General features: G+C 47.0%; 2 protein-coding genes across 3 annotated transcripts in view; one reads left to right on the top strand and one right to left on the bottom strand.

The window, feature by feature from the left end:
* ADAD2 (adenosine deaminase domain containing 2) overlaps positions 1 to 1,861 on the top strand; it is a 37,307-nt gene extending 35,446 nt beyond the window's left edge. The window contains exon 21 of the mRNA XM_083453495.1: positions 621 to 1,861. Within this exon, the coding sequence (XP_083309621.1) occupies positions 621 to 731 (111 nt within the window). The 3' untranslated portion in view covers positions 732 to 1,861. The remainder of the gene's footprint in view (positions 1 to 620) is intronic.
* A 3,186-nt stretch (positions 1,862 to 5,047) lies between these two features.
* Positions 5,048 to 17,004, bottom strand: LOC310684694 (ras-related protein ORAB-1-like). 2 transcript variants are annotated; one of them, XM_083456168.1, is made up of 7 exons: positions 16,494 to 17,004; positions 14,506 to 14,628; positions 14,105 to 14,177; positions 11,637 to 11,732; positions 10,475 to 10,570; positions 8,399 to 8,530; positions 5,048 to 7,716 (listed from the first exon to the last, which is right to left on the bottom strand). In XM_083456168.1, exons 2-7 carry the CDS (start codon positions 14,526 to 14,528, stop codon positions 7,495 to 7,497), a joined length of 642 nt encoding a protein of 213 aa, XP_083312294.1. In that variant the 5' UTR covers positions 14,529 to 14,628; positions 16,494 to 17,004; the 3' UTR covers positions 5,048 to 7,494. The 2 variants fall into 2 exon arrangements, with proteins under 2 accessions (XP_083312294.1, XP_083312295.1); XM_083456169.1 differs by having other exon boundaries at positions 14,506 to 14,625; positions 16,494 to 16,737.
* Positions 17,005 to 17,066: the final 62 nt, after the last annotated feature.

Below are 17,066 nucleotides of genomic sequence, written 5' to 3'. Positions count from 1 at the left end.
AGAGGGGGCCTTCTATGCAGTGGCTCCCTGTTCATGGAATGTTTTTTTTAAGTATTTTGTATTCTCATTTTCTATTTTATGTTGTGAATGAATCGCCCAGGGATCTTTGGATGAAGGGCAGTACAGTGGTGCCCCGCAAGACGAATGCCTCACAAGACGGAAAACCCGCTAGACGAAAGGGTTTTCCGTTTTGGAGGTGCTTCGCAGGACGAATTTCTCTATGGGCTTGCTTCGCAAGACGAAAATGTCTTGCAATTCCTGGGGATTTTTTCCCCGCTCCCCACCCCCTTTTTCTAAGGCGCTAAACTGCTAATAGCCTTTTAGCAGCTAATCTGCTAATCCCTTAAGCCTTTAATAGCCGCTAATAGCCGCTAAACCGCTAATAGCGCTAATCCGCTAATGGGCTTGCTTCGCAAGACGAAAAAACCGCTAGACGAAGAGACTCTCAGAACGGATTCTTTTCGTCTTGCGAGGCACCACTGTATATAAATTTAATAACGAGAAAAAAGTTGATAAAGAAAATAAGTAAATAAGGAGAATTTCAAGGTGGGTGTTGGTGGGCTCACAAATCTTTCTCTCGAACATCCCTTCTAGACTCCTCCTTTCTTTCCCTCAACTAGGTCAAAGCTGAGGTCTATCAGGCAGCCAAGCGCCAGGTGTATGCCCAGCTGAGCTCGCAAGACTTTGGCAAGTGGCCCCGAAAGCAGCTGGTGGACATCTTCCCCAGCTAGACTGCACTGCCGGCGAAGCTACTGCCTGCATACTGAAGACATTTCAGGCTGAAGGTGGATGGCTGGCTGGCTGGCCGTGCGCAAGGCTGGTAAATCTTCACCTAGCAAACGTTGCTGTACCTTTGGGGTGAATGGGGCTATAAATGTTTTAATACATCGTTTTGCCATGATGCCGTTTTCACAGCAGTCCTTTCCTATGATGGAATAGGAAAGTTGGGTGTGTAACTGAGGCTGAAAGTTCTGACTTGACATTTACTTAGAGTTCTACTTTTTCTTTGTACCTGCTTTGGGGCTGTGTCCAAACACAGCCACAAACTATGGTGATTGTTTTGGGAATGAGGCACAGAAAGCCCTGAGCTGTCCCACTCCCCTGACTCTCCTCTGGGATGGGTAAGGAAACAGGCTTGTTTCAACACAGACCATAGTTAAGATCAACCTCGGTTTAGGATTTGCATGTATGGTTAATCAAAAAAGGAAGTGGAAGCTTCTGATCTCTCAACCCTGCTGGAGGAAGAGATTGGGCAGTGGAATGGGCTATTAAACCATAGTTTATTGTTACATTTTAATTCAGTTTCTGTTTAATTCAGTGTGTTGCAGGAAGGTCAGGGTAACATGTGAAATACGCACGATTTGCACAACCATGTGAGAAGGAGGCTGTGTGACAAACTTCTCTGTGCCTTTATAAAGACCGCACATTTCCTTGATCTTTAAATATGCACACACTAATCTCAGAGAACACGTAAGCAAACGTCTTCAGATTTCATTACTGTGGATCTGAAGGCTTAGCTTTGGGGATTTTTATTTATTTATTTTGCTACTTGCAATTGAAACTTTAACAGTTAAAGGCAGGATCCAGTTGAGCATCCTAGGCCAATTTTTCACTTAAACCGCAGTTTGGTTTCTGCCAGCTCCTCTCCACAATTTGTCACACTTTGGTTCTGTTTCACGGTGGAAATAAATGAGAAATTGCCACACATTCAGGTTGTACTTAATTGGATGTGTTTTATGACAAGGGGTTTGAGAGCCGGCCGTTTTGTGTTTCTTTGGAAATGCACTTGCTTTGGCTGCTAATTTTGTAGAACAGTCTTTGCAGATATTACTACTGAAGTAAAGAATTGCAAACCTTAGAATTTTTGTGTGGCTGCTTGTACAAATCGAGGCAAAGCTGTGAACTTTACTCTAAAATAGTACCTAGCGTGTCTTGTTAACTGCATTGCCAGGCTTTCCGTACAAACTCTGAAAGCCTTGATCTAAACCCTTATTTCAGACACCATTGTGGAAAAATGGTATACAAATAATAAGATGATGATCTGGAGCTTCAGGGGCTCAGCAGTTTGTGATCTCACAAGCGAGAAATAAGCAGCAGTAGTAACAACAACAAGCACATTTACCGTATTTTTCGCCCTATAGGATGCACTTTCCCCCCTCCAAAAATGAAGGGGAAATCTGGGTGCGTCCTATGGGGCGAATGCAGGCTTTCGCTGAAGCGTGGAGAGCGAGAGGGGTCGGTACGCACCGACCCCTCTCGCTCTCCAGGCTTCAGGAAGACATCCGCAGCCTAGGCAGCCCTGCGGGAGGTCCCGCAGGGATGTCTAGGCTGCGGATAGCAGCCTGCTTCCCGGAGCGCCAGGCGTGCTGAAAGCAGAGTGCCCGGCGCTTCGGGAACACATCCGCAACCTAGGCAACCCTGCGGGAGGTCCTGCAGGGCTGTCTAGGCTGCGGATAGCAGCCTGCTTCCAGGCGCGAGGGGCGCCCTGAAGCAGAGTGCCCCTAGCGCCGGGCAGACATCCGCAGCGTGGGGAGCCCTGCAGGAGTTCCCCACAGGGCTCCCCATGCTGCATATAGCAGCCTGCTGCCTGGCGGACGGGGAGCGCTGAAGCAGAGCACCCCGCGCGCCGGGCAGACATCGGCCAGCCCCACAAGCTCGGGGGACAGCAGGGAGGCGCAGCGCTGCCATCCCGCTGTTCCTCGACCTGGTTCGGTTTCCCCGACCTGGTTTTGGGGGGGAAATAAAGGGGAAATTTTTTTCCTTTATTTCCCCCCCAAAAAACTAGGTGCGTCCTATGGGACGGAGCATCCTATGGGACGAAAAATACGGTATATGGTGCTTTAGAGCAGATGGTGGCTAATGTTTTTTGGCCTGAGGATGAGGCCTACATTCATCCTTTGCCAGTCCTCTGGGAGCTGCATGCCAGCAGTGGATGTGGCCAGTCCACACTCTTGGACACAGGCTCTTGCATGCTTGCATACATCCCCCCCCAACGCCCCTGCTAACCCTCCCCCCTGCTATGTGGAGATCAGCTAAGGAGGGGGGCTATTGCTCCATCTCTGCTTATCAGGGCAACTTGGGCTCTCTCCATCGCAGCACACTCTGCTTTATTTATTTTTGTCCCCAGTTTCAAAACTGGTGGAGTCGGGGTGGAGGGACAGGACATTTGCTGGTGGCCTAAGTTAGGCCACCCCTTGCTTTAGAGTCTTCAAAATGCTTCCAACACATGTTGCAGCAATCCTTTCAACAACCTTGCCAAGTAGTTTACTATTATGCCCATGTCTTGAGGACCACCTCCTCCCAGATGAATCTGCCTGTGCAGTTGGATCAAGGCGGGTGGCTCAGCTCTGCCGTCTTTTGCTGGTGAATTTCCCAGGGGGGCACCTGGCTTCTTTGCTGCCTGCTTTCTAGTGGGTGGTGAAGGCAATGCTCTTTACCCAAGACTTTGAGCTTCGGTAGTTGAAATGCTGAATATAGTGTGTGTGTGTGTGTGTGTGTGTGTGTGTGAGCTTGATGTTTTATTCTGCTTGGGAGTTGGTGTGTGTTTTCTTTTCCCCTTCTTTGTACAGTCATACCTCGGGTTAAAGTCGCTTCAGGCTGAGCGTTTTCAGGTTGCGCTCCGCGGTGACCCGGAAGTAACAGAACACATTACTTCTGGGTTTCGCCACTCGCGCATGCGCAGACGCTCAAAATGATGGCATGCACAGAAGCGGCGAATCGCAACCCGCGCATGTGCAGATGTGCAGACGCGGGTTGTGTTCTGCTCTAGATGCGAATGGGGCTCCGGAACGGATCCCGTTCGCATCCAGAGGTACCACTGTATTGTTAGATAACTTGCCTGGTCTGCTTGACCAAAAGGCGGCATAGAAGTATTCCAGTAAATGAAAGTATTTGAGGATGGATATCATGGGCTGGGGAGGTAACTGACTTGCCTAAGATTATGTAGTGAGGTTTTGGCAGAACCAGTGTCCTGCTTATGGGCTTTCCATTGGAGCAATGGGAGAGCAGAATGCTGGATTAGATGGGCCTTTGTTCTGACCCAACTTCAGAGCAGCTCTTGTCTTCCTGGCTCTTCCTTGTTCTCTTCTCATTATGCTGTGGGGTGAGCATGTGGCCTTGATAACAAAGGAAGTCTGTGTCTTGTGCAAAATAGTCAAAAGGAACAAAAGGAACTGGCTGCTTCTTATATTCTCAAGCAGGCTGCATGGGAAATTCCAGTGGATTTATTTAATGTCAAATATCTTTTTAAAAATAAAAAAAAGTCTGGAGCTGTGAACAATAGCAAGGTTTAAAATGCAAATTATAAAACAGCGTAGCAGATAAAAGGCAACATCAAAGGAAATCCAGGCATGAGTTAAAATCCCATCATACACTAAAGAGTATTTAAAAGACTGGGAATTGTTTTTAAGAAAAGGTATATACCTTAACCATCTCTGTCTGTTGCCTGGTGAGCTTTTAGATGCCCCGACCTCTCTCTTCCCTTGCTCACATTTATTTATCAATGGCCATGAGTCACAAAGGCAGCCATAACAGCATCCCCATTGAGGTTTGACAGGCACCCACACCTGCTCTTTGTACTTACTGGAAACAATGGAAGCCTTTTTTCTTTCTGTTTTGTTTTTTAAAAAGCTCTTTCAACTTGTTCATTTATTTATATACTGCTTAATGTCAAAATGGTATGTTTACAAATCACCTTGAGGCTCGTGAGTTTATAATTCATAAATTAAGAAGAAGAAGCACCGAAAAAGGGGCTGTGTGGCTGTAGAGAAGAATTCCCCTCCCCCTGCATTGCTATCACTGAGTGGGTTTGGCAGAGGACCTTTGCCAGCATTGATCTGTTTCTAGGCTGCCTTTCAGCGCAAGACTCCCAGGGCAGTGTACAGTTCAAAACATCAAATGCAGCAACTCCGAAACCCTGCACTTTTGTCCTTCATCTGTTATGCTGGCAGACCTGTGACCTTCACTGGGGCTAAGCTCAGAGGCTGCGGCCAGAAATCAGGCCCTCTGTTTCCCAGCGTCCCAAGAGAGTACAGATGGATCACTCCACTTAATCAGTGAGCTGTTTTCTGTTTTAATCTGCACCCTGTCAAGCTTTTAATCAGACAAATTACATCCAGCAACGTTTTCAGTTTTCATAAGATGTTGTGACGCAGTCCAGAGACACACAAAACCCTTGCCCTCGTTTTATACCCCTGCCCCCCCCCCCATCCAAGTTCTGGAGGAGTTCATGCTGAATTCTGCCGTTCGAATAAACTGCCAGAGTTATAAACGTTGCGAGCCTTTGCTTGGTTCTGCATTTAGTCCGGCTGACAAATCCAATCTGTTAAAAGAGAAATTTCGTTTTGGGTGAGAGACCCAGGGCAAGGAGAGAAGCGAAGTTTACTTCAAAATATTTCCAACCATATTTGTTCTCTAAGCAGTTCACGGTTAAAAAAAAAAGGCAAAAAAAAGCAAAACACACACACAAACATTTATAGGGAAATGCTTTTGCCCTTAAAAAGAAGGAGCCTATGGTATCACGTGACTCCTGGCTGTGCTGCCCCCAAATATGGCGACAGCAGCAAAGTGAGCTCATGGGGACAGATGTTCTTCAGGGTCCTCTTCTCAGTCCCACCAGATGTTTCATATGCTGGGCAGTTTGATTTCAATAGTTCCCACTGACAGTGGGAAAGTCCTTGCCTCCTGTTGATGTTCATCTGTGGCGGTGAGGAATATGGCCTCAAAATCAGTGCAGGGGTATTGAAATCAGGGTTGCATCGTAAATGGGTATGTGGAGAAGGGAAACAGAACCAGATAGGACCACAGCTCCCTTCCCCTAAGCCCTGGGGCCCCTGCCTTTTGGAGCTTTCCACAGAGAAGCCCTGTATATTTCACATCCATGAGGGCTAGAGGCTTGCTCTGTCTTAACCCCTTTCAGTTTTTCAGCATTTTCCAGAGTGACAGATAAATCAGTAGGGTACCAACATACATACTACTCGTGTATGTTGGATGAATAGAAAACTTGCCAACCTACTTATTTAAAGAAAGGGCAAACTAGCATTGCAACCCTTGAGGGCAAAATGTGAAAAAATAAAATGAAAAAACAGATGAGAAAAAGGAGTTAGACATTGTGCTCTGCCAACAAGAGTTGATTGCTACCATTTCTTGATGCTGTCGGTGTTGGGAGCACCATAAGGCCTGCAAACCATCCAAAAGGCAAGTGGAAATGTTAAATCCTGTTACCTTGGACTTCTGACCTCTTGCAGGCATGGGGTTAGAGTTGCATCGCCACGAGGTTGCAAATCACACACCATACGCTGGCAGGTGGGTTGCCTGTCCCCGTTTCCTAGTAGCTGCCCAAGGTGAAACATCATCCCTGCTTGGGCTTTGGGGAGTGCCCTTTCCCCTTCTCTAAACTAGTTAGCACATGTATGCAGACTAGGATTTCCTCAAGTTTCCGCCCTTCCCACCGATATCTAAGTTGCATGGACATAAATGAATGAGCCTTAAGGTGCACTGGGGGAGGAAAACCTTTGACAATGTCTGTGTATTGCTGGGTTTGGGGAGAGCCAAGACAGTGATCTGCAGTGGCGGAACAGGCATGTTACGCATGCGCAACGGTGTCCGTATTTTCATCCATGAAACGTTGGGCGTGGATGTACTGTGTTTATGGCTGCATCACACGCTTATGTTAGGTTAAAGAGTTATTCCAGTTTCTCCCCTTAATTCTGGGATCTGTAGTTCTTTGGTGGGGAACTCTATGGGATAGAAACTTCTCTTGACCCTTGCCAAACTACGACCCCCAGGATCCACGGACTAATGTAAGTTTGTAATGCAGTTATGCTCCCAGAGCTAGCAGGCAGGAGTTTTGGGGAGACGGTAGCGGGAAGGGGGTGGCCGAGAGAGGAGTGGAAATCTACCCTTTCTGTCAGTTGAACAGCCTTCAGCAATACAGTACTGATTTTTTAAAAAATAGGAAAGGCTTTAGGGGGAGGGGGTGGCTGTTAGACAGTGCCAAGGGATCTTGATTGCATGCTCCGAAACCCGTTTTGGTGTGTGTGGAAGCGGAACCAGGTAATGACGGTAATTCTAGGCGAATGAATCTGGTATAAGGGTCTCTCCGCCCCCTTGCTACCCTCGACCCCCTTCTTTATATGCAGCAAGACAATTGGTAGGTCCCATGTTCCATTGGGCTGGGAGGAGATTTGCTAAGAGAAAGAAACTGGGCTCTGTGTGTGTGTGTTGGTACAGCAGGTCAGGAGGTGGTTGCTAAACAGGAAAAGATAGGACAGCTCCAAAGTCAGGGAAACGGGATGAAGCAAACACAGATTGGCCAAGGCTGTTTTGCCAGGAGGCGTTCCGTTGTGCATTCCAAGTCCGTTGGGATGCTGTGAAGAGAAAGGGGGTCCCGTCGTCATCGTTGGCCATTCTGCAGGCCCAAGGCTCACCGCTGCTCTGTCCCCCTTGTGCGTTCTTCGAACCTCCCACTCCTTCGCTCGTTGGGTGGCTGCTCTCTTAGCAACAGCCTCCTCCGCCATCTTCTCCCTGGCCAGGCCCTTCTTGCCTCAGGGGGCCGCTCTGGATGTGGAGGTTGGACTTATGGCTGTCGTTCTGGGTGGGGCCGCTGCTCACCCGGTTCTTGATCTCTGCCGCCATGGTGAGGAAGGCCTGTTCGACATTGGTGGCGTTTTTCGCGCTGGTCTCTAGGAAGGGCACCCCAAGGGAGTCTGCGTATTCCTGCGTGCAGGGAGGACGAGACAAAACGACAATGAAGACTCAGCGATGATCTGCAGACAGGTAGCCGTGCTAAGCCTTTTGCAGCAAAAGCAACTAAGAATCTCTTAACATGTCACAAGAGACTCTTTGTTGTTTTCCATAGCAATTAAATGTTATTCTGTATAATGCATTTCTGTAATTTTAGATTTCTCTCTGTAGCGCCCTGGAATCTGTTTTTACAGAAAGCTTTGTTTGTACATTTTAAAAATATCTAAATAAACTTGTTAAACAAATGTTGCGGCCCTGACAGCTATTAGCAGCCCAATCAAATGGGCAGGGTACAGATAATAAAATTATTAGTAGAAATAGAATAGTATGGGGTGATCTGAAAGAGAACAAGAGGAGACTATCAGAGGCGACTCTCTGCTGCCCAGCTTTTCATAAGGTAGAAGCTGGCTTTTTGATCTGGCGCCACTGCAGTTTATGAAATAACATAAGCAATAGGTATATTGCTTAGATTCTTGTATCAAGAAGTTTACAATCTAAAAGCTCCTTCAGGAGTCGGGGAGACGACAAAGAGAATGAATGAAAATGAAAGAGTGCGAATGCAGCTAGTTTCACTGAAGGTGAAATTGCTTTCTCAGCAATTTAAGGGTAGAAGCTGGTTTGATGCATGCCCTTTCCCATTCCCCTTTTTATGCACCTTGGCTGTAGTGTAATCCACTGCTTTCTTGCTCGTGAGGTCGCTCTTGTTTCCCACAATCAATTTGTTGACGTTCTCACTGGCATAGCGGTTGATTTCCTCCAGCCAGAGATGCATGTTGTTGAAGGAATCCTGGAACAAAGTTCAGAGAAGTGGTTCGTTTAAGTATGTGGGCAGCAGCAGCAGTGAGCTACTCTGGCCTCATGTTTGCTGAAACTCCTCTTCTTCCCTAACCATATTGTTCATCTGTCTGTCCTGGCTTCTTCTCACCAACCAAGCTTCTAAATAACTGCTTGCCTAGTCACCTATGGTGAGCAAGAATCCCTTCCAGGTGATTAGATAGGGATGCTTTTCAAAAGTCAATTCTTTGCCTCTCTTACGCTGCCCATCAGTAACACTGAGATAGATGGAGCAGGAAGGTTAGTTAAAAATGTGTGCTGTTAAATTATATGGATGCATTTGCAAGGCTACCCTCATTCATTACATGGGGCTTGGTAAGAGAACTTTCTGGTGGCAATAAGAAGAGCCCTGCTGGTTCATCAGTCCAGCATCCTGTTCCCTTGCAGTGGCCAAGCAGATGTCCTTTGGAAGCCCACAAACTGGGCAATAACTGCCTTCCTCTGATGATTTCAAGCAAATGATGCTTAGTGTCATTTCGCCTCTGAACAGAGGAGCCATAACATGGAGGTTTATGGAATGTTTCCTAAAGCTCTCCTTCTGTCTTTTAAAGGGGAATCTATCATATCCGCTTTTAAACCTATCTAATTTAGTGGAGTGGACATTGCTGCATCTTGTGGTAGTGAATTTTTGCGGGAGTCTGCCATTTGGCCTCTGTTACTGGTGGCCCAAGGTATCTGGATGGGGCAGCTGCTTTTCTTGCTGCCATGTATCTTATCCCTTGCAGGGGTATCCCTGGTGATATTTTCACCCCCTCCCATTGCTAGAATCTCCTGATCTGACGTTTTGAGACAGGAGGGGGCGGAAACTGCTCTTCTACTCTTCCGCTCCTGACTGACTGCCTGTCTCTGTGTGTGATCTGTGTAGTGACTAGATGGCTGAGTGGGAGCTGTAACACTCGTGCAAGCCAGTACTTCGTTAGTTTGTAGTAGCTATTAGAAATAAAAGGAGTTATGCTTCACAGATAGCTTCCGCATTAGATGTAGAGTATTCCTTTCCTGTATTACTAGAACATGGCCTTCCTGTATTCCCTTCCTGTGTTGCTTTCCTGTTGAATTCTTAGAGATTCTGCGTAGGTGGTGTTCCTGCACATTGCCTTCCAAACAACCCTGGCACGGATAGCTCCAAGTCTCGTAAGTGATGTCATGACCTTCCTATCTAACTATATACATCCCCTGTTTATCACCGCAGACTAGAGGAATGTTAAGTGCACTCTATATATCTCTGAGTACCAGCCTATCAATCATAGATCACTATGTTCCTGTACCCTCTCTATCTAGTGATGTGTAATATCTGCATGTAACCCCTCATATGTAATATTGTAATGCCTGTACGCACCCCACATGTAACCAATCAGCACCAAGCACATATGGAGCAATTGGGGTAATATACAATAAAAGGGACTCTCCGACACTTGGTCGAGGAGATGCCTCCCACATGAACACCCACAACTCGTCTGTCGGTTATTTCAACCCAACATCTGGTGAGAACAGGGACGCCATGTTCTAACAACAACATGTTAGATTATTTATACTCTTCATAAGTCTGGTGCTCACAATGCACAGTTGAGAGTCCAGTGCGCAGGGACCTGTTTTCCAGGATTTTAAGGTCTCTGAAAGTGCTCCTGTCGCCTAGCCCAGTCGTGGCAGAACCTGCTATTGAGCCCAGTCGCTGACATCGGTTGAAAGGCATACTGACAATCCCTGCAAGGGATAAGATACACCCTGCATTGCAAGGGGTTGAGCTAGCCGACTTTTGGGTCCCTTCCAACTCTACAATTCTATGATTCTGTGCTGTGATGGTCACAGTTGCCCTCAGGGGAATGTCCTACCTAAGGTCTAGTGTCTCCCCTCTGCTTTTCTTGAATGAAAAGCTGTTCTCTTTCTCCGTCCCACTTACCTGGTCTGTCACATCGTATACAATGATGATGCCATGCGCACCTCGGTAATAGCTGGACGTGATGGTTCGGAAGCGCTCCTGCCCTGCAGTATCCCACTGTGGGGCAAAGAGATGGTGTTTGTTCTGGTCAGTGCCGCCTTCTAGTGGGCAGTGTTAAAAATGTGACTTAGTTTTCCACAAGAGAATGTAATAAGAGTATGAGAAAATGAGTGAAACCAAAATGGAACCTAACAGAAAGTTTGATTCTGTTCATATAGGTCTGAATCAGGACAGTGGCTTCGTTTCCCACTGCATTGCATACAAGGTGAATTGCCTGCAAATATATATGTGTGTGTGATTATATACTAGGGGAAACAAAATAAAAAATAACAAAATTCCTTCCAGTAGCACCTTAGAGACCAGCTAAGTTTGTTATTGGTCTGAGCTTTTGTGTGCATGAACACTTCTTCAGATAACAAACTTAGTTGGTCTCTAAGGTGCTACTGGAAGGAATTTTTTTATTTTGTTTCGACTACAGCAGACCAACACGGCTACCTACTTGTAACTAGATACTAGGGGAAGTTATCATAGGTCTGTTTCAATGCATTTATATTCAGTTGCCACAACATTTACATAAATACACATACTGTATATTTCAGCACTCTGTTCTCCTTGGATTCATCCCTTGGACCTGTCAGCAAATCTAGAATTTGAAGCAGCTCCTAAGGCTGCTGTTAAAGAATGTCAAAACTTCCACTGGAAGGTTATCATTTCACCGAACATTCAAGGTGTTTTTAAGGGGTCCTTAATTACAAGTGGCTGAGTGGAACAATTTGCCAAGGTGGATAAGAAAAAGCTGCACCTGCTGTGATTCTAGATTCTGTGCAGCTGTTTAAGGTACAGGAGCTCTTAAGAAGAAGAAGAGGAGGAGTTTGGATTTGATATCCTGCCTTTCACTCCCTTTAAGGAGTCTCAAAGCGGCTAACATTCTCCTTTCCCTTCCTCACAACAAACACTCTGTGAGGTGAGTGGGGCTGAGAGACTTCAGAGAAGTGTGACTGGCCCAAGGTCACCCAGCAGCTGCAGGCGGAGGATGCAGCCATTGTAACTTGCACCAGAGGGGGAGAATCCAGGAAGCTCAGTTTCCAGCCTCCTGTTTCCACAGCCCTGAGGATATACTTACAATCTGCAGCTTAATGGTCCTTCCCTCCAACTCTATTGTCCGGATTTTGAAGTCCACGCCGATGGTACTGATGTAACTATCTGTGTAGGTGTCATCCTAGAGAAGAAGAAAAGAAAGTCTGCATGTGAGTAGTGGTATTCTTTCTGCTGAGATAATTTGCTGTGTCTGAGTGGGAGCAATAGAGATTATTGTGGACTTTAGGAAATGTAAATTGAATATTCAGCCACTTATTATTGAGGGGAAGTGTGTGGAACAGGTCTCAGTGTTTTGATTTCTGGGCATGGAGTTGAGAGATGACCTGGGGAGAAAACAGCAAAGACCCGATGATAAGAGCACAGCAGAGGTTATATTTTCTGAGAATCCTCCAGAAAAACAATCTCTCAAAGGACCTGTTGGTGGCCTTTTACCATTGTACTGTGGAGAGTGTATTAACTTATGGTCTCTGTGTGTGGTTTGGGAGCTGCACAGCCAGGGAAAAAACAATGCTGTCCAGGGTTGTAAGGACTGCGGAGAGAATAATTGGGTGCACTCTTCCCACCTTGGATCAAATCTATGCTTCCAGGTGCCATAAGAAAGCTGCAGAGATAGCGCAGGATAGTGCGCACCCCGGAATTGATCTCTTTCAGCTTCTGCCTTCTGGAAGAAGGTCCAGGGTTATAAAGACTAGGACTAGCAACCTGAGAAACAGTTTCTATCCAAATGCGATTTTGGTTCTAAACGCAGTAGAAGGAGTCTCTATAGGAGTGTATTGTATTCTAAAATGGGGTTTCAGAGTTTTTAGGGGTTTTTGAATGGCTTATGTAGATTTTTCAATTTCATTGTTCTGTATGGGACAATGACAATAAAGACGTTGTATCGTATGGTATTGTTTGTAAGTTAAGGAATCGTAAGATACTGAAGAGGTAGAGCATCTTCTTTCCATGGGGGCATTTCCAGGTAGAGTTAAGAAAGAACTCTGCCTCAAATCTTGGGGAGCCCTGCCTGTCAGCGAAGGTCGATGGGCCAGTGGTCTGTCTCTGCAAGGCAGCTTCTTACCTTGACACCCACCCCACTGTTATGGACTGCATATGTATCCCACCTTTTCCTGCATGGAACTTAAGGTGGCAAATGTTTCCGCCCTCGTTGAATTCCTGCAACAGCCCTGTGAGGTAGGCTAGGCTCAGAGGCAGTGCCTGGCCCAAGGTCACCCAGGGAGTTTTAGGGCAGAGTGGGTATGTGAACCCTAACTTTCCAGGTTTTAGTCCAGCACTTGAACCACCATATCTCTTGACTGCCGGTTCAGTTTCCTTGGCTACCTTCATGGTGATCCTAATGCTAAAATGAAAAATCTGGGGAATTCAAAGTCTGGAATTTTATTTTATTTTTAACTTGGAAAAAGTAAGTCTTTATTGTTTTTTCTGTCTCAATGCATGCAGATGGCTGATGTCTCAAAGAGACTGCAGATAAATCTGTATTGGGTATCGATTATGAAATGCTTTATCCCCAAATGATTGCTCTACCAGTGTTCAACGTGCACAGTATTTTGTGTTCCCCCCCTTTTTCCCCTTTTTTAAACAATTTCAATTAATCCCTTCACCCCCCTCCCCCACAGCCCAGTACTTCCCTCCATCCGTGTCTGGAATTTCAGGGTGGGAAGGGATTTCTTTAAAAAACCCCAAATCACAGCACACCTCCATTCTTGTTAAGCTCCGCTCACTAATGTGGACAAAAATAGCACTGGCTATCTAAAATGGGGGTGCATGGGAGCTAATGTATAAGGAAAAACGAGATCTTTATGACCTGTGAACACAGTATAAGGCTTCTTTCTGGAAGTGACCCAGGAAACCTTTTTCTGACGTGGGGATAAGACCCTTAGAAAAGGCTCACCTGGAGCCTATCTCTGTTAAGCCAAGAAGAACAGGTGGCAGCCTGGGTTGCAGATTCCCCCCACCCCCCCATCAAAATTAGCTTGGTGTTTCATTTTTGTGACCCTTTCCCTGGGTCTGGAACTGTTTGCAAGTTTCTTCTATGGCACAGCTTGTGACTTCTGTGGTTTGCATTGACCAGGTGGACGTCTGATGGTTGGGCGCTGGACTCAGGCTAGAGGAAGGCCTATCACCCGGGAGCAGGTGATAGGAAAGACCCTTGGCTGAGGCCCCGAGTAGACAGTACAGGACCCAATAGTCTGACTGGCCAAATATAGGAGCTTTATTTCTAAGATGCTTTGCGTGTGCTCGGAGGCAGCTTCCTCTTTATATATTGGGGCAAGACCTGACGTTGAAAATGTGGCTGAGAGTCCTGCTTGCCTTTTCCGTTTTATAAAATAATAATTATTATTATTTTATGTCAATGTGTTTTGTGTTCCCCGGTTTTGGCCGGGGAGGGCGGGGTAATAATAATAATAATAATAATAATAATAATAATAATAATTCTGAGACTTCAGCCAAAGCTAGCCAAGGTGCCGGAACACCCCTTCCAAAGAGCCTTACCGCAAAACGGAGCAGAAGGCATGACTTCCCAACTCCAGAATCTCCAATCAGTAGCAGCTTAAACAAGTAGTCACTGTTGACAAGGTAGAAAAGAGAAAGGCGTTTTGGTGAGCAACTGTAAATTGGTTTGGGTTGAAGGGAGCCACATACATTGTGTCCCCCCCCCCCCTCTTCTTAAGAGAAGAGGGGCAAGCTTTAATTATGAATAAAAAGTAATTAATCCACAGTGTCTGTGATGCCTCGGATTGGTGGTTTCGTTCCCTCCCTGGGTGAGCATCCAAAACCCAGCGCTCAATTTGGAACGATTTCAGAATGCCCTTTCACCCGGCACCACCTCCCTTGTTCGCTGTGAAGACAGCCTCTTACCAACAAGGCTTCTCCCTTAGTCACTAGATACTCACTATTCAGGACTGATAGTTGACATGTCGGCGGGCAGGCAGGCATGCAGAAAACCAGGTGTGTCCCGCTGTTTTGAGCACTCAGAAAGCAGGTGTGGAAGGTTGCAGTTCCCCAACTTGTGTCTACTGTGTGATAAACAAAAAAATTAGTTGTGCAAAGAATTTTTGAACCTGCACGTCTCCATTTTTGTTTGTTTTTAATGCATTCCAAGAGTTTGGAGAAGGAAGGTGGGACTTGTGCGTGCAAGGTGCCTCAGACGAAATTGTCAAGTGTTTTTTCTTTGTAGTGTTTTTCTAATTCAGTTCTCGGTTCTGATGATGTTTGTCACAGGTACCAGGTAGCCTTTGCCATTAAAAGTACATTGTTTTGCTGTTTTTTGGCTGGGTGCCAAACCATCAATATATTTGATGTTCTGGCATTTGGCGCGCGTCATGGCTGTGCCACATTCTGCCTGCTTCTACGCTTGGTTAATGTCATGGGTAGGCAACCTAAGGCACGGGGGCCAGATCCTGCCCAATCGCCTTCTCAATCCGGCCCCCGGACGGTTCGGGAATCAGCGTGTTTTTATATGAGTAGAATGTGTGCTTTTATTTAAAATGCATCTCTGGGTTATTTGTGGGGCATAGGAATTCGTTCATTCCCCCCCCCCCATAGTCCGGCCCCCCACAAGGTCTGAAGGACAGTGGACCGGCCCTTGAAAAAGTTTGCTGACCCCTGGTTAATGTGCCCTGTCCTGTGTGGCTTCACCTGCCTCTGCTTTCACCTGCCTCGGGCTTTCTCAGTTCCACTCCTCAACTAGCGTCATGAGCCCATCCTCTTAATTCCTTCCAGATGTGCAGGGCCTTCCAGATGTGCAGGCGAGGGAGAGGCAGTCTGCACAGAAGCTTCTTCCAGGTTCAGCCCTGGCTCAAATTAGGTCTTGTTTCCATTCCCATTGTGCGTGGGACGGGTGAAGCCGGCTCATGCCTACGAAATGTCCTACATGGCTACTCTCCAAGGGCCTCTCTGTACAACAACAAACCATAATAGTTTTATAACAGTGTGAACTGTCATGGCTTCCCTCAGAGGATTATGGGAATGGTAGTCCGCTGCAATAACAGGCAGAGTTCCCTAGCCATCCCACCCCCTGTCACAGAACTACAGTTCCCAGGGAACTGCTCCTAGGAAGAGCAAAAAACTCTCAGACCAGTTTGATTCAGGTATGCACAAAGTTGTTACTGGGCTGTGCCGTTTTCACTGTTAAGACACCGACTGCTCTTCCGTGTTTAACCTGAGTTACTCCTTGTTTTACATCCATGCAAACAGCCAGGGTTTACTGAAATACAATGTAGGGTTGGTGGTGATGCCTTAATTCTTCTGCCTTAGCTAAGAAAAAAAATCCTGGCAAGTTGACAGTTCGCTGAGACTCCACAATCTTTTAAGGGCAAAACCTTTTTTTGTGGGGGGCGGGAGAGAGGGGAGGTAGGATAGAAACATGCGAAGCAGGCCGGGATTTTTCAGTTTGGGGGGACATAAATCTGACAGAGATGTTCAGATTTGTCAAAAACTGGGAACACTCACCCCCCCACCCCCAGCCCTGGTTAACTTGGGGGAGTGTTTCGGCGGATGTTTGCGATTCATACTGGGCACCGCTGGATATGGACCTGCAAAAAAGGTTTCTTTCTGCCTCTGCCTCCCTGCTCCCCACAATAAAATGAGTCCCAAATCTATTTAAAAAACGACATCACATTCACAGAAACACACTCCATTCCCTTAATCTGCCTGCTGGAAACCTTTGGCCGGCTTATACCTCGCAAGCTGGTAGCTATGCAGTAAAATGTCTCCCAGTTTCTTCTGCGTGCTCCTTCCTGGAAACCCACCCTGCTTGAGAAAGTGGGGTTTCCGTTCCCTCCTTGTTCTCTCCCCTCCCCACCCCCACCCTCATTTATCCCCCTGCTCTGGAATAAAGGTAATATGATGCTGATACGAAGGTTGATGAGAGGAAATGTACCTTCCCTGCGGCCTCGGCTTCTGTGTTTTCCTAGCTGAAGCAGTTGCAGCCCAGTTGCTCTGCAGAGGCAAAGTGTCTCCTTTTAAAGAATCGGAGGGAGACCAGTCCTTTTCTGAAGTATCCGCTGCTGGAGAGCGATGAATGAGCTCCTGCCGCAGGTGGATATGTTAGGACCTGCAACGTCCAAGCCAGCCGCCCGAGGAGGAGGAGAATCCAGGTTGGATTTACAGAGCAGTGGGGTTGCCGCCTCAAAGGGGGAAGAGAAACAAAGGAGCTCCCCACCCGACCCTCCCTGCCCCCCCAGTTTCCCCCAGCAGCTGCTTTTGCTCCCTCCCCAGCCCTCCTGTCTTGCAGCAAAGATGCTCCCAGCTGGGGGCTCCCCTATTGGCCAGCTGTTGGAGATGACATCATCTGATGATGCAGGGAGGACTGGCCTGCTGGTATCTTTAATCTTGCAGGGGGGGGGGCTGGATCTGCAAAGAGGGAGGAGGGGTCCCTGCAGGAGAAATGGGGGGGGGGTAGCAGGGCAGGGGGCTGGGCTGGGCGCCTGTGGGCTTGAATGGGAAATACGGG

The sequence above is a fragment of the Podarcis tiliguerta genome (assembly GCF_965153285.1).
Source record: "Podarcis tiliguerta genome assembly, chromosome: 8".
Classification (NCBI taxonomy): Eukaryota; Metazoa; Chordata; class Lepidosauria; order Squamata; family Lacertidae; genus Podarcis; species Podarcis tiliguerta.
Note: the sequence above shows the minus strand (reverse complement) of the source record. Positions and strands in the feature narration are given on the sequence as shown.

Bases quoted from the DNA above. Each gene is read 5' to 3' on its own strand.
- LOC310684694 (XM_083456168.1), bottom strand. From the start codon at position 14,528: ATGTCAACTATCAGTCCTGAATA. The intron at 14,178-14,505 runs GTGAGTATCTAG...CCTTGTCAACAG, and splicing joins TCAACTATCAGTCCTGAATA to TGACTACTTGTTTAAGCTGC. The intron at 11,733-14,104 runs GTAAGGCTCTTT...CTTCTTCTCTAG, and splicing joins GCCTTCTGCTCCGTTTTGCG to GATGACACCTACACAGATAG.